The 25,982-nt window shown below is 35.5% G+C and overlaps 1 protein-coding gene across 1 annotated transcript; it reads left to right on the top strand.

The window, feature by feature from the left end:
* The first annotated feature begins 3,727 nt into the window (after positions 1-3,727).
* On the top strand, positions 3,728-8,383 carry LOC132556618 (serine/threonine-protein phosphatase PGAM5, mitochondrial-like). The gene is made up of 5 exons (XM_060221051.1): positions 3,728-3,891; positions 4,791-4,978; positions 5,515-5,729; positions 6,600-6,733; positions 7,502-8,383. Exons 1-5 carry the CDS (start codon positions 3,728-3,730, stop codon positions 7,650-7,652), a joined length of 852 nt encoding a protein of 283 aa, XP_060077034.1. The 3' UTR covers positions 7,653-8,383.
* Positions 8,384-25,982: the final 17,599 nt, after the last annotated feature.

Raw genomic sequence — 25,982 nt, 5'->3', positions numbered from 1 at the left:
TAACATAACAACAATGTCTTAAACAACCTACAATGTCTTAAACACAACAACAATGTCTTAAACAACCTACAATGTCTTAAACAACCTACAATGTCTTAACATAACAACAATGTCTTAAACAACCTACAATGTCTTAAACAACCCACAATGTCTTAAACATAACAACAATGTCTTAAACAACCTACAATGTCTTAAACAACCTACAATTTCTTAAACATAACAACAATGTCTTAAACAACCTACAATGTCTTAAACAACCTACAATGTCTTAAACAGCCTACAATGTCTGAAACATAACAACAATGTCTTAAACAACCTACAATGTCTTAAACAACCTACAATGTCTTAAACATAACAACAATGTCGTAAACAACCTACAATGTCTTAAACAACCTACAATGTCTTAAACATAACAACAATGTCTTAATATAACAACAATGTCTTAAACAACCTACAATGTCTTAAACAACCTGCAATGTCTTAAACAACCTACAATGTCTTAACAAAACAACAATGTCTTAAACAACCTACAATGTCTTAAACATAACAACAATGTCTTAAACATAACAACAATGTCTTAAACAACCTACAATGTCTTAAACAACCGACAATGTCTGAAACATAACAACAATGTCTTAAACAACCTACAATGTCTTAAACATAACAACAAACCAAGAAATGCATGAAATTTAACAGGCAGAATTCATTTGGAAAAGCCACCCTAAAAGCCATAATTCTATTGTATATGTGGACATGATAAATCCTAGTTGCAGGGACATTCCTGGTGTATGGGGAGTCACAGGCACATTCCTGGCACAGGGAAGTCACAGGGGCATTCCTGGTACATGAGGAGTCACAAGGACATTCCTGGTACAGGGGGAGTCACAGGGACATTCCTGGTACAGGGAAGTCACAGAGACATTCCTGTTACAGGGGGTTTCACAGGGACATTCCTGGTACATTGGGAGTCACAGGGGCATTCCTGGTACAGGGGGAGTCACAGAGACATTCCTGATACATGGGGAGTCACAGGGACATTCCTGGTACATGGGGAGTTACAGGGGCATATGATGCATCCTAGATACATGGGAAGTCACAGGGACATTCCTGGTACACGGGAAATCACAGGGACATTCCTTGTACATGGGGATTCACAGGGACATTCCTGGTACATGGGGAGTCACAGGGACATTCCTGGTACATGGGGAGTCACAGGGACATTCCTGGTACATGGGGACATTGGGAGTCACAGGGACAATCCTGGTACATGGGGAGTCACAGGGACATTCCTGGTACATGGGGAGTCACAGGGACATTCCTGGTACATGGGGACATGGGGAGTCACAGGGACATTCCTGGTACATGGGGAGTCACAGGGACATTCCTGGTACATGGGGAGTCACAGGGACATTCTTGGTACATGGGGAGTCACAGGGATATGCGATACATCCCTGGTATGGGAGAAGCCACTGAGACATATGATACATCTCTGGTACAGGAGGAGTCACAGGGACACATGATACATCTCTGGTATGGGAGGAGTTACAGGGACACATGATACATCTCTGGTATGGGAGGAGTTACAGGGACACATGATACATCTCTGGTATGGGAGGAGTCACAGGGACATATGATACATCCCTGGTATAGGGGGAGTTCAAGTCCCAGGAACATATACATCCCTGGTATGGGAAAAATCCCACCCTGGTACAGTTGGAGTCTGAGGGACATATGGTATATACCTAGTACAGGGGAGTTTCAGGGACATGCCAGGTAAAGGGGGAGTCACAGGGACATATACATCCCAGGTACAGAGGGAGTTGTAGGGATATGTGTATATCCTTCATACAGAGGGAAAAAATAAAAAAAAACTATTGCAAAATTTTAAGAGGACTTATCGTATGGTCCAGGGATCCACCAGCTTGGAGAAGAGTCAACTCTGAGTAATCTATTCTTTTCTTTTCTTATTTTCTTTCTTTCTCTTTCATTCTTTACTTTATTTTTTCACTTTATTTTATTTTCATGATGATTTGTGGATTTTTTGCCTCAAAAACCAGCTGAATATGATAATAAACACAACATTTTCCAAGACAGTAAGGACATTTGAAAATACAAATATATGAAGCTTAATAAATTGCATAATGCCAGCACCAGTGTTATTTAATGTACAATGGTTATAAACTGTAAATTTTATAGCAATTCATTTGTTGTTAAAACTGGGAAGTAAAGAAGATTAGTTATGGCTTTCTGTGATGTAACCTATCTCTGTTCCTTGATCGTTTCTTGTTTTCAATGTTTTACATAACATTAAATATATGTTCTAACTGGTTGTGATATAAGGATGTCTATACAGTAAAGATTACCAGACTGAGGAAAATATCCAAAGTTACACTCCATGGTTTGTCGAGTCAGGGCTGATGGTGATAAATATATTCTTGGTATTAGATACACAGAAGCATAGGAAAGTGTATTAAGACCAATTTGAAAAGACAGAAATAATAATGTTTACTTTAAATGCATTATTTGTCTTGTTAAAATTAGTAGGTTACCTTGTTGAAATGTATTATCTCATTTATTGAAACGTAAAGTGATGATTTTCTTGTTTAAACATGTTAGTTATCTCATTTTGAAACGAGAGAATTATATCAATGAAAGAAATCATTGATCTTGTTAAATGCATTCATCATCTCATTAAAATGTGATATTTATACAATATTTTGTATCATTAAAATAGAATAATTGTCATTTAATTAATCCCCTCATTAATACAAGTTAAAGCCGAGTCAAAAGTGAGAGTCCTCAGAAGATATAACTATAGGTAAATAAATATCCAAAATTTTAATTCCTATTTCAGGTGAGCAAAGAAAACTTCAAGCATAGCCAAGGTCATATGCAAGGTCATAGCCAAGGTCATCTGACCTTTAGCTATCATGTTTCCTCAGTTGTCAAGCATCATAAGTAAACCTTTCATTCAAATGACTTCTAAATGACCAAAAGGCCAAAGGCACTGATATTGAGCTTGTAGCATGCCAGGTTGAAGGGCTACGAAGTTTGCTCAAATGAATCACCTTGACCCACTTTAACAGTTGCAGATGTCAAATGTTTTCACATCTTCTTCTCAATAATCAAAAGGCCCAGTGTGTTTAGCAGGTAACATTATGGGTTGAATAGCTACCAAGTTTGTTCAACTGGATGACCTTAACCCACTAATTTAAGGTCAGATGTGATAGAATCTTCATGCAACTTGACCCACTTTCAAGGTCAGTGATTTCGTTTATCAACAAATAAAAGGCATTGTGTTATGGTATTTGTGTAGAAGTATGTATGATGAATAGTTTTTAAATCTGAAGAATTCGGCTTTATGAACAGACAAGGTCTTCTCTTAACGTCACAGTAAAGGATGGCAATTCATACTGTTTTGGATCTCTATCACATACTGTAGGCCTACAAGTTTTTGTAGTCAAATGACTGTTGATGCCTATGGCCCTCTTGTTTATTTGATATAACCTACATAGTGGATAACATTAATCCTCACCAGGTACAAAATGTACTGAACCATACTGCACGTATTAAAACACGCATTTATAATAGATTCGCGGCAGTTGCCTATATACCTATTCCACATGTAAGTCTGTGATTACAAAACTTGTTCCGAATATGTGTTGTTTCCGAATATTATTACAGACATCCTTAAGCGCATTAAAGACCTTGATCACAATAAACAAGCATGGCTGGATGGAGTAGGTTGGCACGTCGAAGTGCCGGTTTTATAGGCGGTGTCGCCGTTGCAGCAGGTGTTATTTATAAAACCAAGTCGGAAAAATTGCATGAAAACGCTGTTTGGACTTCCAATTTCGAACCAAGTGTAAAGTGGGACTACAACTGGGATAAGTACGTCTGTCCATGCTAAATGCACTTGAAACAACCTCTGCGGTCGATCTAATTATGAGGCGGAACCGGTGGCTAAATGCATGTTTTGGACATGTCACAGTAACTTATTAACACGCTTTGATAAGCTACATGCATATAAATGTTCCTTTTCAGTGTTTTTCGTGTGAGACGTAACCAACTTTTAATAACACAAGTATCATTTTAAAGTAGGCGTGGTGGTCCCTCTTCGGTGTTTACTTACATTTTAGTTCAAGCCTAGCTCAAAAGTCACCAACGAGTAATCTCAAGGAATCACTCATTTCTGGTTCAGTTTTTGGCTCCTTGCCGACACATTCCTAGATTATTAGGGTGGTAATTGTCTTACGACTCGTCAGGCTCTTATACATTCAATGGCATTCCAGTTTCAAACATGTTCTTAAAGAATAGGTATACATTTATATGCAGTCCTCATGCCCGACCCTAATGGGAAAGAGTATGTGGAATGCTCTTCCTCAAATGTTTGTTATTTTGATTTATTTGTCCATAACTGATAAATACTGGTCACATATTGTGTAAGTTATATATTCAACTACAGATGAAGATCAAAACTAGCTCTGTCCACTACGAAATCAAAAGCTAGACTGTAAACAATGTGGAAAATTTAAGTAGTAGGGCTTCTGTTTGACCTATGATACTTAGAGTCAATTAACTTTTGCTCCAAAGTTTGGAAATATCACTACTAAATCATCAATAAGATGTTTTGTTTGAAACCCATGATTCAAAGCTGTTTTTGGGAGTCTGAAACCCAGAGGAGATTCATATTTGTGAAACGGAATCTTTGAAGTATGAGTTGTGAAGTTAACTGGCTGTAGAAGTGTGTCAATAGTAAGAATCAACCACTGAAATATATTTTCTTTCAGATGTGAAGCAGCCAGCTTAGTGAGACCACCTAAGAGCAATAATTCCTCTGATGAGAAAAATGCAAAAGATGCCAAAAATGAACTGAAAAAACATGCCCCAACAGCAACACGACATCTACTGTTGATTCGTCACGGTCAATACAACACTGATGGGGAAGATGACAGCCAACGGTACCTCACAGAACTAGGTAAGTTCTCTTGTAAAGAACTGGTGTCGAAAACCTTAGGAATGTGAAAACTAACAACACCTCAAAAAACTAGGTAAGTTCTCTTGAATAGAACTGGTGTCAAAAACTCTTGAGGAATATGAAAACTAACAACACTTCACAGAACCAGGTAAGCTTTTATTTTGATGCATTGTGTTTGTTGTCATTTGGTTACATATAAGTTACTGATAACAAAATTGTAATGTAAGATACGTGATTAATGAGTTAATTGATCAGACTCAAATGTAAGAAAAGGCTGTTTCTATTATTATTATTAATTATTATAAAAAAATTTTGCACTGTCTACATCATTTACTTGTGTTAGAAAACATATCCCTGGTAAATATATGACTGAACATCAAATTGGCATGCATGTTTTGTGCATTTAATTTGTGAATTTATCACAGGTTAAAAATTACTTTCCTTGTAGAATATGTATATATATATATATATATATATATTTTCATTTAATCAAAGGGAGATAACTAGTATAAAAGTTATTGGACTGATTTATTTAGGGCGAAAGCAGGCTGAATACACAGGTCAACGTCTGAAAGACTTGGGTCTGTCTTATACCATTCTCCTGTCATCGACCATGACACGAGCAAAGGAAACTGCTGATATTATACAAAAGTTCTTCCCTGATGTTCCACGTAAAGAAACGGACATGCTTAGAGAAGGAGCACCAATACCACCTGAACCACCCGTGGACCACTGGCGACCAGAAAAACAGGTAATATTGTTATTTCTCTGGTATCTTGATCATTTTTTTGATCAGATTTGTTGTTTTTGTGTGTTTAGTTTTAAGGTGACCTGAGACACTATTGTAATCACCTTTGATTGGACAGCATGTATCATGCATTCTTACATTTTCACCATTTTTAAGAGGCTTGAGTCACAGACCAAAAGGTGTCAGATTGATCCAAATTTCAAACATCTACTTCATGGATGGAAGTGTTGTAAGGTGCTTTACATAAATAGTAAATTTCATAGCCCCAGGGTCTCACATTTCCCTCTGGGGAGGGGGGTAATTTTACAATGCTATATGTAGGAAAAGTACATTTTTGAGCAGAATTTGTTTACTTTCCATTGGAAATATTTCAATCTGAGTACGAGTTATCAGTATGGGATGACTGCTTGATGGTATGTACATATTGAGGCTGGCTGACCCTCAGGGGCAAAAAAGGGGTCAAATTCACTCAAAAGTCAAAAATCATCCTCTCATCCACCCAGATATGGCAGAATCAAATGCTCTTCATTGATGGAAGGATTTTAAGTTGCTTTACCAAAATTCTACACCTCATGACCCAAGAGTCTCGCATTGCCTTCTTGGGATGGTGAAGTTAACTATAGTTTAGTCTAGGATGACATATGATGGTAGTGACTGGCTAGCCCCCAAGGACTCTGATCACTTAAGTTTTACTATCAATAATGTCGCAATTTTGTCTTCAAAACACTTGAAAGCAACCTTTTAACCTTTATATTCAATATTACTAATCTCAGGTAGCTGTCAGGGCCGCTAGGCCTCTTGTCTTAATCTGGCTGAGACAACTGTTTTTTTCTCTTTCTAAATACAGTACATAGTTACCATGTTCTCTTTCAGCAATTTCTTGAAGACGGTGCTAGAATAGAGGGTGCTTACAAAAATCTGTTTCATCGAGCTGACGCCTCCCAGAAAACTGACAGCCATGAAATAGTGGTTTGTCATGCTAATGTTATACGATACTTTGCTTGCAGGTAAGTGTTTTTTTTATTTTGCTGATGGGCTGATACTGATCAAAATCAGTTAATTAAAGCAAATCAGAGATTAGGAATGACTCAGTATGACAGTCAGTTATGTGGAGAATTCACAGAATTACTATATTTTGTGGTTTATCTAGAGGTAACTTACAACTGGTAGCCTGGAAATGCTTCATCTGTGGTTTTCAATAAACAAAACATACACAGATTCAAGGCTTGTAGATACTTGTTATAAATATATAAATATCACTATATATTTTCATTAGTGGAAACAAACAACTCAAGCAATTCTGCATTTAACCAATAACCATTCAATAATGAAAAGATTGTATGTACTCAACAACTGATAGATATGAAACTGGACACAAGTCAGATGAGGTGAAACGAATGGATTAGCAATTAGATCTGATCATATTATCATCACTACTATAACTTTTGATTCAATCTTTTTATCATGAAAAGGGGGCAAAATAGAAATAAAGGTAAAATATATATTATGCCATGTATTATTAAATGTATTTAACCTTTATGCATGAATTTATCTAAGTGTGCTTTTCTAATATAAAAATCAAATCTGTTTAGAAGACGGGCTGTTGTGTACCATACAGAAGTTGCTACAGCAAAAGCTGTAAACAGTTAAATAGATTTAGTGATTTATGTATAGTTATGTAAGTTTGTGTAAAGATGCAGATTTGTTTGTTTGTTTTTGATGTAATGATACAAAAATGTTTAAAACCTTTGTTACCTGTACTGTCTATTTTCCAGGGCTCTGCAATTTCCTCCTGAAGCTTGGCTTCGTATCAGTTTAAATCATGCTAGTATTACGTGGATAACAATTCGGCCTTCTGGACGAGTGTCTATACGTCACCTTGGTGAGTCTGGGTTCATGCCAGCAGACAAAGTGTCTGTTGTATGATAAAAACACAATAATTTGACATCAGGTTGGAGTAAGTGTGTAAAAGAAGATGTGTATGATGTAAGGATGAGTAAGCCATGATGAAGCTATTGGTGGTTAATATCTCAATGTGTTGAACACAAGTATCAATAGCCATTATCATGGTATTTATTTCAGCGGAGTGAACATCGAGACAAATTGAGGTATCTTCAGAGACATTTGTGCTGTTTAAACAGAAACATTGGTGTATTTGTCATTTCCATCCAAAACGAAATCATGTTAAACATTTTAAAAATGTGAAAAAATGATGAATATCGGACAATGGATTTTATATAAAAGGACAAAATCAGAGTTTGTCTGGGCCTTTACCAATCACACGATTTACAAAGTTAATTTGACTTGCTATAACTCTCAGCAAAAAATTCTTTTGTTGCTATAATTTTTTCATCACAGAAAACTTCAATTAAAAGAGAGAAAATAATATTGTGGAACTCTTCCTTGTCATTGTAAGTGATGTAGTGATATTACACCTAAAAATTCTAAATGGAAGGACAGTAGTTTAATCATTATATTCATCTAAATGTTCCATATGTATTATGGAATCCTATAGCTTTTTCAGTTTTAAAAATAGTAAAAAATTTGACCAAGATATGCATGTAGCGGTGGATAATGTCAGGATTTTGTTGAAAAGTATTTGTAATGTGCCTTCAGTTTAGGAAGTTAGCAATATAAAATTTTGTGTTTGGTTTTGTCTTTAAAAATATAAAGTTTTGTGTTTGGTTTTGTCTTTAACAGTATAAAATTTTGTGTTTGGTTTTGTCTTTAAAAATATAAAGTTTTGTGTTTGGTTTTGTCTTTAAAAATATAAAGTTTTGTGTTTGGTTTTGTCTTTAAAAATATAAAGTTTTGTGTTTGGTTTTGTCTTTAAAAATATAAAGTTTTGTGTTTGGTTTTGTCTTTAAAAATATAAAATTTTGTGTTTGGTTTTGTCTTTAAAAATATAAAATTTTGTGTTTGGTTTTGTCTTTAAAAATATAAAGTTTTGTGTTTGGTTTTGTCTTTAAAAATATAAAGTTTTGTGTTTGGTTTTGTCTTTAAAAATATAAAGTTTTGTGTTTGGTTTTGTCTTTAAAAATATAAAGTTTTGTGTTTGGTTTTGTCTTTAAAAATATAAAATTTTGTGTTTGGTTTTGTCTTTAAAAATATAAAATTTTGTGTTTGGTTTTGTCTTTAAAAATATAAAGTTTTGTGTTTGGTTTTGTCTTTAAAAATATAAAGTTTTGTGTTTGGTTTTGTCTTTAAAAATATAAAGTTTTGTGTTTGGTTTTGTCTTTAAAAATATAAAGTTTTGTGTTTGGTTTTGTCTTTAAAAATATAAAGTTTTGTGTTTGGTTTTGTCTTTAACAGTATAAAATTTTGGGTTTGGTTTTGTCTTTAACAGTATAAAATTTTGTGTTAGGTTTTGTCTTTAAAAATATAAAGTTTTGTGTTTGGTTTTGTCTTTAACAGTATAAAGTTTTGTGTTTGGTTTTGTCTTTAACAGTATAAAATTTTGTGTTAGGTTTTGTCTTTAAAAATATAAAGTTTTGTGTTTGGTTTTGTCTTTAAAAATATAAAGTTTTGTGTTTGGTTTTGTCTTTAAAAATATAAAGTTTTGTGTTTGGTTTTGTCTTTAAAAATATAAAGTTTTGTGTTTGGTTTTGTCTTTAAAAATATAAAGTTTTGTGTTTGGTTTTGTCTTTAAAAATATAAAGTTTTGTGTTAGGTTTTGTCTTTAACAGTATAAAGTTTTGTGTTTGGTTTTGTCTTTAAAAATATAAAGTTTTGTGTTTGGTTTTGTCTTTAACAGTATAAAATTTTGTGTTAGGTTTTGTCTTTAACAGTATAAAATTTTGTGTTAGGTTTTGTCTTTAAAAATATAAAGTTTTGTGTTTGGTTTTGTCTTTAAAAATATAAAGTTTTGTGTTTGGTTTTGTCTTTAAAAATATAAAGTTTTGTGTTTGGTTTTGTCTTTAAAAATATAAAGTTTTGTGTTTGGTTTTGTCTTTAACAGTATAAAGTTTTGTGTTTGGTTTTGTCTTTAAAAATATAAAGTTTTGTGTTTGGTTTTGTCTTTAAAAATATAAAGTTTTGTGTTTGGTTTTGTCTTTAAAAATATAAAGTTTTGTGTTTGGTTTTGTCTTTAAAAATATAAAGTTTTGTGTTTGGTTTTGTCTTTAAAAATATAAAGTTTTGTGTTTGGTTTTGTCTTTAACAGTATAAAGTTTTGTGTTTGGTTTTGTCTTTAAAAATATAAAGTTTTGTGTTTGGTTTTGTCTTTAAAAATATAAAGTTTTGTGTTTGGTTTTGTCTTTAACAGTATAAAATTTTGTGTTAGGTTTTGTCTTTAAAAATATAAAGTTTTGTGTTTGGTTTTGTCTTTAACAGTATAAAATTTTGTGTTAGGTTTTGTCTTTAACAGTATAAAATTTTGTGTTAGGTTTTGTCTTTAACAGTATAAAATTTTGTGTTAGGTTTTGTCTTTAACAGTATAAAATTTTGTGTTAGGTTTTGTCTTTAACAGTATAAAATTTTGTGTTAGGTTTTGTCTTTAACAGTATAAAATTTTGTGTTAGGTTTTGTCTTTAACAGTATAAAATTTTGTGTTAGGTTTTGTCTTTAACAGTATAAAATTTTGTGTTAGGTTTTGTCTTTAACAGTATAAAATTTAGTGTTAGGTTTTGTCTTTAATAGTATAAAATTTTGTGTTAGGTTTTGTCTTTAACAGTATAAAATTTTGTGTTAGGTTTTGCCTTTAACAGTATAAAATTTTGTGTTAGGTTTTGCCTTTAACAGTATAAAATTTTGTGTTAGGTTTTGTCTTTAACAGTATAAAATTTTGTGTTAGGTTTTGTCTTTAACAGTATAAAATTTAGTGTTAGGTTTTGTCTTTAACAGTATAAAATTTTGTGTTAGGTTTTGTCTTTAACAGTATAAAATTTTGTGTTAGGTTTTGTCTTTAACAGTATAAAATTTTGTGTTAGGTTTTGTCTTTAACAGTATAAAATTTTGTGTTAGGTTTTGTCTTTAACAGTATAAAATTTTGTGTTAGGTTTTGCCTTTAACAGTATAAAATTTTGTGTTAGGTTTTGTCTTTAACAGTATAAAATTTTGTGTTAGGTTTTGTCTTTAACAGTATAAAATTTTGTGTTAGGTTTTGTCTTTAACAGTATAAAATTTTGTGTTAGGTTTTGTCTTTAACAGTATAAAATTTATGTGTTAGGTTTTGTCTTTAACAGTATAAAATTTTGTGTTAGGTTTTGTCTTTAACAGTATAAAATTTTGTGTTAGGTTTTGCCTTTAACAGTATAAAATTTTGTGTTAGGTTTTGCCTTTAACAGTATAAAATTTTGTGTTAGGTTTTGCCTTTAACAGTATAAAATTTTGTGTTAGGTTTTGTCTTTAACAGTATAAAATTTTGTGTTAGGTTTTGCCTTTAACAGTATAAAATTTAGTGTTAGGTTTTGTCTTTAACAGTATAAAATTTTGTGTTAGGTTTTGTCTTTAAAGATATATTAATTTTCTTCATAAGGTTTTGCCTTTCTGTCAAACATTTCTGTGATGAAACTGTTCTCTTCCTATTGTGAAAAATTGATTGAAAATGTTCATACTGGCAAAACAATGACAGACACCGTTAAAATAGACACTGTACTTTGAGTCAAAGGTTTTCATTTTTTTGACCTTGTGAATCAATACATAGTTGGAAAAGATTTTTAAATATTTATTTTGTTTTGCTTATAGCAGTTCAAGTGCTGTGTGTCATGTTATAAGAACTTTGTACCTACAAATGAGATTTACCATGATATTAAATAAAACATTCTTTATATAGTACATTTGTTTTCGTTTGTCCCTATGGTCATATATTGATCCGCCTATCCATCTGTTGCCTTTTAGTCAAGAGGAGATCCCAGAAAGACCTTGGCGCTCAGCTTTGTTTTATCTTTATTCTGTAAAATTTTGGTCTTTTCCCTTCATTTTTTTCTGTCCTTTATTTTTCATGCTTTGTATGAAAACTGAACCTTAATCTTAAGAAAGAGTGACAATGTTAATGATCTTGTTGGACCCAAGATGGTCACTTTTGGCCATTTTGTTGTCCTTACCAGTCCCTAAATCAATATGGCACAACTAGGACGTATGGTGAACCAATGTTTGAAATATGAGAAAGATTCATTCTGTACTTCTCCAGAAACAGTAATAACTATCTTTCATTGTCAAAATCCAAGATGGCCACCTGTCAACCATTTTGTTTTCCTAATCTTTCAAAGTGCAAAAGTGCACAACTAAGGACTGAAGGGAATCTACAAATATAAGCAAGATTCATCTAGCATTTCTCAAGTAATAATGATAACAATTTATGGTTATCAAAAACCAAGATGGCCATCTGTCATATGTATGTTTAAGAATGATCCAACAAGTACTTCTCCAGAGGTAGTGGTAGCAATCTATGTTGAAAACCAAGATTTCTGTCTGTTAGTCATCTTGTTTTCCAATAAATTTCAAAACCAACAGGACACATCTAGGGACCAAAGGGTACCTCCATATGTAATAAACAGGAGGTTTATGGAGAACTCTTAATCGAAATTCAGTGTGGCCACCTATCAACCATTTTTTTCCTGATCAGTCACAAAATTCATTGGGCACAACTAGGGACCAAAGAAACCACATATATGATTAAGGAATAAGTCATCCAGCACTGCTCTAAGTCAACAGACCTAGGAGAACCTACATAGGTCTAACATGAATCTATACTGAGAGGAAAACGAAACGCAATTAGGAATTTCCAGGTCAACTACGGGAAATAGAAAAGGGTTTTAGAATGTAATTATGGTGCAACTGGAAGATAGTTGACCACTCTGTCATCCACGAGAATTTCATTCGTTTCAAATTTGACGTTGATTCAAGAGTACCCCACTCAAAATGAAGTGCGTTCTGGACCCATCAATCGTGTGTGCCCCATCCCCTCTTCCCCCGCAGTAACTGCACGAACTCTTTTGTGCAATGAATTGATCGGGGTATTAACCCTCCTCATTGGTATATGATTCCATTCCTCATCCAGCGCCAACGCCAACTGAGCGACGTTAATTGGAGGATTCGGCCTACGTCTTATCCTTCTGTCCAACTCGTCCCATAAATGTTCTATTGGGGAGAGGTCAGGGCTGTATGGGGGCCAGTCTAGGGTGGGGACATTGTTTGATGCGAGATAACCACGGCAAACCCTCGCTACATGCGGCCGGGCGTTGTCCTGCTGAAACGTCAGTTGACGCTGCTGTACTAGAGGAACAAAATGCGGCGCTAGGACTTGATCTCTATAGCGGACGGCCGTGAGATTTCCCTGAATAACGACCAGAGGAGTCTTGATACCATGCGCAATCCCTCCCCATACCATGACCGATCCTCCTCCAAAGCGGTCATTCTCTATCACACAAGCATCTGCATAGCACTCGTGGTTACGTCTACAGACACGACGTCGGCCGTCTGCCCGTAAAGCGAAAACCTGGACTCATCTGAGAACAGGACCCTTCTCCATCATTGCATTGGGAAGCGTCTTACGGAATGTGCTTTCAGTCATTGCATTCGTATGGCTCGTCGCCGCGCATTAAGCTGTGGTCCAACATATGGCTGCCGCGATCTTAGACCATAGGCACGCAGCCGAGTACGCACTGTCTTTGGATCAATTGGAATATGATGACGCCCAATTGTGTTCCTTACTGTTTCCGTGCCCGCCAGAAAGCGATTGCGTAGGTGCGAAAGGCGCATTGCCCTATCCTGCTGACGCGTCGTCACACGAGGGCGACCGCTTCGGGGACGGTCTGCAACCCTTCCGGTGGCATGTAGTCTTTGGATGAGACGGCAAATGTTCGATGGATGGACTCCAAATTGATTAGCGACCTGATTTTGCGGGGTACCTTGCATAAGAAGTGCAATGGCACGACCCCTGTCAACTTCGGACAGTCATGATATTTTTTACGGTGAACTGTTTATGCTTAAAATGTGGGAAATCAAGACGGATATGTCTGAAGATTCGCCCACACAAATTTTGAACCAATCCTTTAGACTGGGTTCGAGATATCGTGCTTTTGTCTCTTATACTTTTGTACAAGCTGCGTGCGCAGTTAAGTTATGCATCAGTGATTTTAATACGGTACAATAGGGACCTAACTCAAATGCACACATTTGTCAAGTTTCAAGGGTGTACGTCAAGGATTTAATTTACAATATTAACTTTCTGTTAATTGCGTTTCTTTTTCCTCTCAGTATATATAATACTTATCCAGAAATAGTGATTAAAATGTTGAAGGACTGACGAAGGACCAGTTCATAGGAATGTGCGAAATGTATGGACCACCAACAAGCCAAAACCAGGACAACCCTGAAATATTAACAATGCTGTAGAGAGAAATCTTGTTACTTATCGTTGGCACGATTCATGCTGTAGAAAGAAAAATATTGTTACTTATCGTTGGCACGACGCATGCTGTAGAGAGAAAAATCTTGTTACCAAGAGAGAGTATTTGGATTTGGTTTGTAGGATAATGCTGAAATACACACAAATCATTTAGGACGACTCATGCTGTAGAGAGAAATTTGACATCTTGTGTAGAGAGAAATCTTGTTATCGTTGGCACGACTCATGCTGTAGAGAGAAAACTTGTTACTTATCGTTGGCACGACACATGCTGTAGAGAGAGAAATCTTGTTACTTATCGTTGGCACGACACATGCTGTAGAGAGAGAAATCTTGTTACTTATCGTTGGCACGACACATGCTGTAGAGAGAAATCTTGTTACTTATCGTTGGCACGACACATGCTGTAGAGAGAGAAATCTTGTTACTTATCATACGAGAGAGAGAGCAAACTTGTTACTTATCGTTGGCACGACACATGCTGTAGAGAGAAATCTTAGTAATCTTGTTACTTATCGTTGGCACGAATTCATACTATAGAGGGAAATGCTGTAGAGAGAGAAATCTTGTTACTTATCGTTGGCACGACACATGCTGTAGAGAGAAATCTTGTTACTTATCGTTGGCACGACTCATGCTGTAGAGAGAGAAATCTTGTTACTTATCGTTGGCACGACTCATGCTGTAGAAAGAAAAATATTGTTACTTATCGTTGGCACGACGCATGCTGTAAAGAGAGTAATCTTGTTACTTATCGTTGGCACGACTCATGCTGTAGAGAGAGTAATCTTGTTACTTATCGTTGGCACGACACATGCTGTAGAGAGAAATCTTGTTACTTATCGTTGGCACGAATTCATACTATAGAGGGAAATGCTGTAGAGAGAGAAATCTTGTTACTTATCGTTGGCACGACTCATGCTGTAGAGAGAAATCTTGTTACTTATCGTTGGCACGACACATGCTGTAGAGAGAAATCTTGTTACTTATCGTTGGCACGACTCATGCTGTAGAGAGAAATCTTGTTACTTATCGTTGGCACGACACATGCTGTAAAGAGAGTAATCTTGTTACTTATCGTTGGCACGAATTCATACTATAGAGGGAAATGCTGTAGAGAGAGAAATCTTGTTACTTATCGTTGGCACGACACATGCTGTAGAGAGAGAAATCTTGTTACTTATCGTTGGCACGACACATGCTGTAGAGAGAAATCTTGTTACTTATCGTTGGCACGACTCAGTAGAGAGAGAAATGCTGTAGAGAGAGTAATCTTGTTACTTATCGTTGGCACGACACATGCTGTAGAGAGAAATCTTGTTACTTATCGTTGGCACGACACATGCTGTAGAGAGAAATCTTGTTACTTATCGTTGGCACGACTCATGCTGTAGAGAGAAAAATCTTGTTACTTATCGTTGGCACGACTCATGCTGTAGAGAGAAATCTTGTTACTTATCGTTGGCACGACTTCATACTATAGATGGTTATGCTGTAGAGAGAGAGAAATCTTGTTACTTATCGTTGGCACGACTCATGCTGTAGAGAGAGAAATCTTGTTACTTATCGTTGGCACGACTCATGCTGTAGAGAGAAATCTTGTTAGTTATCGTTGGCACGACTCATGCTGTAGAGAGAGGAATCTTGTTACTTATCGTTGGCACGACACATGCTGTAGAGAGAAATCTTGTTACTTATCGTTGGCACGACTCATGCTGTAGAGAGAGAGAGAGAAATCTTGTTACTTATCGTTGGCACGACTCATGCTGTAGAGAGAAATCTTGTTACTTATCGTTGGCACGACACATGCTGTAGAGAGAGAAATCTTGTTACTTATCGTTGGCACGACTCATGCTGTAGAGAGAGAAATCTTGTTACTTATCGTTGGCACGACTCATGCTGTAGAGAGAAATCTTGTTACTTATCGTTGGCACGACACATGCTGTAGAGAGAAATCTTGTTACTTATCGTTGGCACGACTCATGCTGTAGAGAGAAATCTTGTTACTTATCGTTGGCACGACTCATGCTGTAGAGAGAAATCTTGTTACTTATCGTTGGCACGACTGCATGCTGTAGAGAGAGAAGAAATCTTGTTACTTATCGTTGGCACGACTCATGCTGTAGAGAGAAATCTTGTTACTTATCGTTGGCACGACTCATGCTGTAGAGAGAAATCTTGTTACTTATCGTTGGCACGACACATGCTGTAGAGACAAAATCTTGTTACTTATCGTTGGCACGACACATGCTGTAGAGAGAAATCTTGTTACTTATCGTTGGCACGACACATGCTGTAGAGAGAAATCTTGTTACTTATCGTTGGCACGACTCATGCTGTAGAGAGAAATCTTGTTACTTATCGTTGGCACGACACATGCTGTAGAGAGAGAAATCTTGTTACTTATCGTTGGCACGACACATGCTGTAGAGAGAGAAATCTTGTTACTTATCGTTGGCACGACTCATGCTGTAGAGAGAAATCTTGTTACTTATCGTTGGCACGACTCATGCTGTAGAGAGAAATCTTGTTACTTATCGTTGGCACGACACATGCTGTAGAGAGAAATCTTGTTACTTATCGTTGGCACGACTCATGCTGTAGAGAGAAATCTTGTTACTTATCGTTGGCACGACACATGCTGTAGAGAGAGAAATCTTGTTACTTATCGTTGGCACGACTCATGCTGTAGAGAGAAATCTTGTTACTTATCGTTGGCACGACTCATGCTGTAGAGAGAAATCTTGTTACTTATCGTTGGCACGACTCATGCTGTAGAGAGAGAAATCTTGTTACTTATCGTTGGCACGACTCATGCTGTAGAGAGAAATCTTGTTACTTATCGTTGGCACGACTCATGCTGTAGAGAGAAATCTTGTTACTTATCGTTGGCACGACTCATGCTGTAGAGAGAAATCTTGTTACTTATCGTTGGCACGACACATGCTGTAGAGAGAAATCTTGTTAAACGACACATGCTGTAGAGAGAGAAATCTTGTTACTTATCGTTGGCACGACACATGCTGTAGAGAGAAATCTTGTTACTTATCGTTGGTACGACACATGCTGTAGAGAGAAATCTTGTTACTTATCGTTGGCACGACACATGCTGTAGAGAGAAATCTTGTTACTTATCGTTGGCACGACTCATGCTGTAGAGAGAGAAATCTTGTTACTTATCGTTGGCACGACACATGCTGTAGAGAGAGAAATCTTGTTACTTATCGTTGGCACGACTCATGCTGTAGAGAGAAATCTTGTTACTTATCGTTGGCACGACTCATGCTGTAAAGAGAGTAATCTTGTTACTTATCGTTGGCACGACACATGCTGTAGAGAGAAATCTTGTTACTTATCGTTGGCACGACTCATGCTGTAGAGAGAAATCTTGTTACTTATCGTTGGCACGACTCATGCTGTAGAGAGAAATCTTGTTACTTATCGTTGGCACGACTCATGCTGTAGAGAGAAATCTTGTTACTTATCGTTGGCACGACTCATGCTGTAAAGAGAGTAATCTTGTTACTTATCGTTGGCACGACACATGCTGTAGAGAGAAATCCTGTTACTTATCGTTGGCACGACACATGCTGTAGAGAGAAATCTTGTTGTTGGCACGACACATGCTGTAGAGAGAGAAATCTTGTTACTTATCGTTGGCACGACTCATGCTGTAGAGAGAAATCTTGTTACTTATCGTTGGCACGACTCATGCTGTAGAGAGAGAAATCTTGTTACTTATCGTAGAGAGAGAAATCTTGTTACTTATCGTTGGCACGAATTCATACTATAGAGGGAAATGCTGTAGAGAGAGAAATCTTGTTACTTATCGTTGGCACGACACATGCTGTAGAGAGAAATCTTGTTACTTATCGTTGGCACGACTCACGACTCATGCTGTAGAGAGAAATCTTGTTACTTATCGTTGGCACGACACATGCTGTAGAGACAGAAATCTTGTTACTTATCGTTGGCACGACTCATGCTGTAGAGAGAAATCTTGTTAGTTATCGTTGGCACGAATTCATACTATAGAGGGAAATCTTGTTACTTATCGTTGGCACGACTCATGCTGTAGAGAGAAATCTTGTTACTTATCGTTGGCACGACACATGCTGTAGAGAGAAATGCTGTAGAGAGAGAGAGAAATCTTGTTACTTATCGTTGGCACGACTCATGCTGTAGAGAGAAATCTTGTTACTTATCGTTGGCACGACTCATGCTGTAGAGAGAAATCTTGTTACTTATCGTTGGCACGACACATGCTGTAGAGAGAGAAATCTTGTTACTTATCGTTGGCACGACTCATGCTGTAGAGAGAAATCTTGTTACTTATCGTTGGCACGACTCATGCTGTAGAGAGAAATCTTGTTAGTTATCGTTGGCACGACTCATGCTGTAGAGAGAGAAATCTTGTTAGTTATCGTTGGCACGACTCATGCTGTAGAGAGAAATCTTGTTACTTATCGTTGGCTTGTTACTTATCGTTGGCACGACACATGCTGTAGAGAGAGAAATCTTGTTACTTATCGTTGGCACGACACATGCTGTAGAGAGAGAAATCTTGTTACTTATCGTTGGCACGACACATGCTGTAGAGAGAGAAATATTGTTAAATATCGTTGGCAAGACACATGCTGTAGAGAGAAATCTTGTTACTTATCGTTGGCACGACTCATGAGAGAAATCTTGTTACTTATCGTTGCTGATAGTGATACACCGGTGATATATCACGTGGTATGATCAGATTGATCTGATACACCGGTGATATATCACGTGGTATCCTAGATTGCTCTGATACGTCGGTGATATATCACGTGGTATCCTAGATTGCTCTGATACACCGGTGATATATCACGTGGTATGATCAGATTGATCTGATACACCGGTGATACATCACGTGGTTTGATAAGATATTCTGATACACCGGTGATACATCACGTGGTATGATCAGATTGCTTTGATACACCGGTGATATATCACGTGGTATGATCAGATTGCTCTGATACACCGGTGATACATGGTATCGTGGATACGTAGTATGATGAGATATTCTGGCAAGCTCTTCTATTTTATTTATAGACATAACGACCTTGGCAAGTCCTTCTATTTTACTTGTAGAGTTAACGACCTTGGCAAGTCCTTCTATTTTACTTGTACACATAACGACCTTGGCAAGTCCTTCTGTTTTACTTGTACACATAATGACCTTGGCAAGTCTTTCTATTTTACTTGTACACATAACGACCTTGGCAAGTCTTTCCTATTTTACTTGTACACATAACGACCTTGGCAAGTCCTTCTATTTTACTTGTACACATAACGACGACGACCTGTCTTTAGAACATTTCTGTTATGGTGAAATTATGCATGGGGGGGGGGATTTTATTTTCGGTTAGGTTGTTGATACACTAAATCCACGAATTCATGTATCAAGAAAATGACAAACAGATAAAAATAGACATGGGGATTTTAGCACTAATGGATTATGAAAGCGATATTTATCCAAGAAATCAGATGCAAAAGAAAATGTATTTGTTTGAAAACCCACGAAGTTAACAGTAATGGGGAGGGCTTAACGACATTTTGAGCCCTTCATGACAAGTTCTCGTAGTTCAACGTTTTAGATGACACAATCGCACGTTACTTTAGGTCCAGGTGGACCATATTTGACAGATCATTAAAGGAAGATTAGTTTTCAGGTCATCTACTTTCAGTTCTTGCATCGTTGGTTTTAGCAGTTGAACATTTTGGATGTAATGTGTTGAAGTAAATCTACGAAATGACGGTCATGTCTGTATTGAAATTCTAGTGAGATGGTAGCTTGGACATCTGGTGTATAATACTGCTGATGCTGATAGCGTTCCCTTACTTGGAAGCTCACTTTCTTACATGTGGAATTGCATGATAATTTCTGCTACCAAAGAATGACACAGATTGGTATAGCGGAAATGCGTGTGTGTTTCTGGAACATGTTCATGAAGCAGGCAGAATAGCAGGGATCGATGAGAGGGCGGTGCAGATAAAATGTCGGGAAATAGAGGATGTAAGGATTATTTTGGCTAACATGCAAGGACTTTCTAGCAGGGAAAAGCTTAGAGACGTTAACTATAATACTTACTTTCTACAAGACACACATTTAACACAAGATAACTAACAGCTCAGAAGAATTGAGTGAATGGGCACACAATGCTTGTCGTTTGTCCTTTTCTTCTTGTCCATTATAATCGTGATCATTTAACTAAGGCTCCAAAAATGAACATGTTTCAAATGTGAAAACCAAGTTAGTAATCAAAATCTATTTGACTTTGTCACTTTTCTGTTATTGTTTCTTGAAAAGACTGGTTTTTAGACATATTTTTGTAAAGAAAGATTAATCAACCAGGCAATATTTAGACATTTCTTTTTTTTCTGTGGGCGCCAGAATCTTACCTTTTTTAGACCAATTACATCCGTTATTATTTTGTTAATGTTTAAAACATAAATAGATGACAGGAGTAATATACTGAACAATGTTCTTGTATGTACATTTTAGAACATATATTGAATCTATATATCGAGAATTCTTACAAACAACAAAGTTTCCGAAATAAGAATTGTATGGTTGTAACTATAAGCAATCATTCATGGGAGGTAAACCCAAAAAGACATGGTCATGTTCTCCATATTACAGCATACACCGTAAATATATAGAAAGCTCAATACTCCTTATGAATCATTTATGCTGACATGTTGGAGAAAGCCGGGACTTTCTCTATACTTTGAGTGTATGAAACGCTCCTTACATCTCCTACTGTGCATTTGTTCCTGGTTTGTTTACAAAAGGCTATTTCCTCACATAAGAGGTAAGCCTTGGTCGCATTTCCCACAGGACCAGTTCATTCTAAATAGATACTTTGTTACAAATTTTCAGTCATCGATACAAATGACTGACGTATCTAACGTTAAACATCTCGAAAAGCTTATATTATTTATTTTCATTTGAAATGATAAATTTCCAATACGAGGCTAATTCCACTATGCTTGTTGACTTAATTGGCAGTATATGTATGGTGTATGTTATTAAAAAAATCTAACGATTGGATCAGTTATATTGATAATATCGGAATGGCATGTAAGTTTGGTTGGCTGATCATTCCTATATAGATTTCAAATTGCACTAATGTCATCAGTCCCACCTCTGCTACGACCGACAGATCAATCTAATGATATATGTGGTGATTCATAACTAGGCATATATTCTTGCAGGAAGGACATAAGTAATGCATGTTCTCCTTGTATGATCATTAGAGGTGGCTAAACCCTGGGTCATTATCTCTACTCTTCACTGAAAACTTTTGCTTTCGAGTCTTTTGAAAATACCTTGAATTCGGTCTTTGTGGGTGTTATCCAATTGAGAAAGACGACAGGTTCCGTCTCTAGCTGCAACATATCAAAGCACTTGCTGCTTACCACTTGTCTGTCAGAACTGAATGGGATTCACAAGGATTATCCAGCCTGTTGTCAGTATCATATAACCGGTCTTCTTCCGTGGACACCGTCTTCATATGAACCTTTCTGTTGCGAGGACGTTAAATTTCAGTATTGCGTTCCACCTAATAGTTTAGTGCGTTAAGGTCTGCTACATACACATCAGTGGATGAGTTACAATGCTAACGAACGTCCATGTCAGTTAAGAATGATGACACCTTTCTGACTATGAAGAACCCTCATCAATGCCAAGGCATCGGTCACCACACTCTCAATGATTTATTCAATCACAAAATGAAAGAAAAATCTATATTTATAATAACACAAATTTCAATGAGACACACCTTCGATCACATTTAAATGAACATCAGACGGATTAAAAGAAACCTATGTAATGTGACAACACTGCGCATGCGAATTTCCAATCACAGACTATAAGAAGATGACCTCTCTGGTGTTGCATCAGGAACTGGAGGCACTGTTTCTGACATCACGTCTGCAGAATAACCGTAAGTACACATCTTCATGGCCTATTGTATCAGGCAATTTTACATGAATATAGTACGATACGCTTACAAATTCGCGTTTAAAGTTTAGTTTAGTAAAACGAAATATGAATAAGAAACTGGGAATTATTCTTCGGTAATATTGTTAACACTTTCTGATATAAGCTGTTATGTTAATCCTATTGCTGATTGTTTGTGTTCTCTTTGTTATACACTGTATGTATGTACTTTATTTATTCAATAACCTGGGTTGGTTTATATGATTTCATATAAAAACCTTTTTCTATTTTTCATAAACTTCCTACATACGTACGGTGTGTTCACAGTTTACTTGAGCTTGACGATGGCATACATTGCTAGTGGAATATGTGTCCATTAGATCGCCAAGTTTTAATTCATTCCATTGTGACACGGTTAAGGATATACACATGGATCTGACCGTTCTCTGTAAGATTATTTGAATATTACGAAGTTTATTGACTTACGGGGCTTGCATTTCAGCCACTTTTCATCAGTCTAGAAGGAGAACACAGCTGTTTGACGCAGTTTACGATTCATGATTTGGCACAACATTATCTAATTCTAAAGTATGTGTGTTTTGTAAATTTAGTTGAACTTAAAGGTGCAATTCATTTCTTTGGGGGTTGAATATGAAGTGGAAGGCGCTTACTTTTCAGGTACACCAGGTCTTATTCTCCTTTTACTTGTTAAGGGGTCTCTATATCAGTCGTTTTTTGTTCATATTTTGCTTATTTTAATTAAATGCGAGTTTGCATTATGATCATGTTGGCATGTTAGTATTTTCTTGTACTGCTTGTACAATCCGTGATACTAAAAGGAACTATGTTTTTGAAATACGTTGTACTTGAACGAACTTGAACGAGTGTTTGTACACTCTTTGTGTTGAAAGGCACTATTCACTTCTGTGTGTCCTTGATATTGAAAGGGTCTATTCAAGTATGTGAGTTTTGTGCAATCTGTTGTACTGAAAGAAACTGTTCATTTCCGTGTGTTTTGTACAGTCTCTGTATTGAATATCGCTCTTCACTTCATATCACGATATAAGTGACATAAATCTTTTGTTTTGGAATTAAACTTAACACAGACTTAGATATCTTATAAACCATAAGACAGTCAGATTGTGATATGTGATGCAACCACCATCTTGTTTGACAGGGACATGACCTTGACCATGATATCGAGGAAGGAACTAGCATTCACCATGCTCGTGTATGGTATTTTGTTCAGCCGGACCCAGGCTCAGAACTTTTGTTCCTGCTGGGGAGAATTTCGGTCCGACTTTCGCAGTCGACCATGTGGTATGTAGATTTTAATGATCACAATCATCATCAATGTTACTTTCTTCTGACAAATCTAATTCCCTTTTTTCTGTAGCGAGGATGGGAAATGAGAATACATAACGTGTTATCGCTAAGTATTAAATAGATTTTATTCTGCTAGCATATGCCTCGTTTGGAACTTGGATGGCTAAGTTTATGACTATAGATACAATACGTTTGCCCGTTGTACTTTTGTGGCAACGCCGCTTTCTTAAATACAATTCTATCAGACTCTGGCTGTTCAGAGGCTTGTTGGAGATAAGCAAGGATCCATGAAAAGTTTCAATCACGAATCAAACAAAGATGGGAACATTCTCAATCGTTTATTATTGTAGATTTATTTTTCGTTGTTTAAGTTCATTTTTGGTATCTGTTATTACCATTTTGGTATCTATTATTACCATTTTGGTATCTGTTATTACCATTTTCAGTATCTGTTATTAACATTTTGGTATCTGTTATTACCATTTTGGTATCAGTTATTACCATTTTGGTATCTGTTATTACCATTTTCAGTATCTGTTATTACCATTTTGGTATCAGTTATTACCATTTTCAGTATTTGTTATTACCATTTTGGTATCTGTTATTACCATTTTCAGTATCAGTTATTACCATTTTGGTATCTGTTATTACCATTTTTGGTATCTGTTATTACCATTTTGGTATCAGTTATTACCATTTTGGTATCTGTTATTACCATTTTCAGTATCTGTTATTACCATTTTCTGTATCTGTTTTTACCATTTTCAGTATCTGTAATTACCATTTTTGGTATCTGTTATTACCATTTTGGTATCTGTAATTACCATTTTCAGTATCTGTAATTACCATTTTCTGTATCTGTTATTACCATTTTCAGTATCTGTTATTACCATTTGCAGTATCTGTTATTACCATTTTGGTATCTGTTATTACCATTTTGGTATCTATTATTACCATTTCCAGTATTTGTTATTACCATTTTGGTATCAGTTATTACCATTTCTGTTATTACCATTTTGGTATCTGTAATTACCATTTTCTGTATCTGTTATTACCATTTTCAGTATCTGTAATTACCATTTTCTGTATCTGTTATTACCATTTTCTGTATCTGTAATTACCATTTTCTGTATCTGTTATTACCATTTTCGGTATCTGTAATTACCATTTTCTGTATCTGTTATTACCATTTTGGTATCTGTTATTACCATTTTCAGTATCTGTTATTACCATTTTCAGTATCTGTTATCACCATTTTCTGTATCTGTTATTACCATTTTCAGTATCTGTAATTACCATTTTTGGTATCTGTAATTACCATTTTCTGTATCTGTTATTACCATTTTCAGTATCTGTAATTACCATTTTCTGTATCTGTTATTACCATTTTCGGTATCTGTAATTACCATTTTCTGTATCTGTTATTACCATTTTGGTATCTGTTATTACCATTTTCAGTATCTGTTATTACCATTTTGGTATCTGTTATTACCATTTTGGTATCAGTTATTACCATTTTGGTATCAGTTATTACCATTTTGGTATCTGTTATTACCATTTTGGTATCTGTAATTACCATTTTCTGTATCTGTTATTACCATTTTCTGTATCTGTTATTACCATTTTCTGTATCTGTTATTACCATTTTCAGTATCTGTTATTACCATTTTCTGTATCTGTTATTACCATTTTCAGTATCTGTAATTACCATTTTTGGTATCTGTAATTACCATTTTCTGTATCTGTTATTACCATTTTCAGTATCTGTAATTACCATTTTCTGTATCTGTTATTACCATTTTGGTATCTGTTATTACCATTTTCTGTATCTGTTATTACCATTTTGGTTATTACCATTTTGATCTGTTATTACCATTTTCAGTATCTGTTATTACCATTTTGGTATCTGTTATTACCATTTTGGTATCTGTTATTACCATTTTGGTATCTGTTCTTACCATTTTTAGTATCTGTTATTACCATTTTGGTATCTGTTATTATCATTTTCAGTATCTGTTATTACCATTTTGGTATCAGTTATTACCATTTTGGTATTTTTATTACCATTTTGGTATTTTTATTACCATTTTGGTATCAGTTATTACATTTTCAGTATCTGTTATCACCATTTTCAGTATCTGTTATTACCATTTTCAGTATCTGTTATCACCATTTTGGTATGTGTTATTACCATTTTGGTATCTGTTATTACCATTTTTGGTATCAGTTATTACCATTTTGGTATTTTTATTACCATTTTGGTATTTGTTATTACCATTTTGGTATCTGTTATTACCATTTTGGTATCTGTTATTACCATTTTCAGTATCTGTTATTACCATTTTGGTATCTGTTATTACCATTTTGGTTTCTGTTATTACCATTTTTGGTATCTGTTATTACCATTTTTGGTATCAGTTATTACCATTTTGGTATTTTTATTACCATTTTGGTATCTGTTATTACCATTTTTGGTATCTGTTATTACCATTTTCAGTATCTGTTATTACCATTTTGGTATCTGTTATTACCATTTTTGGTATCTGTTATTACCATTTTAGTATCTGTTATTACCATTTTTGGTATCAGTTATTACCATTTTGGT

This window comes from Ylistrum balloti, unplaced genomic scaffold (genome assembly GCF_031769215.1).
Source record: "Ylistrum balloti isolate Yb309-2 unplaced genomic scaffold, AGI_CSIRO_Ybal_v1 Utg370580, whole genome shotgun sequence".
Taxonomy (NCBI): Eukaryota; Metazoa; Mollusca; class Bivalvia; order Pectinida; family Pectinidae; genus Ylistrum; species Ylistrum balloti.
This window is presented reverse-complemented; position numbering and strand designations above follow the sequence as displayed.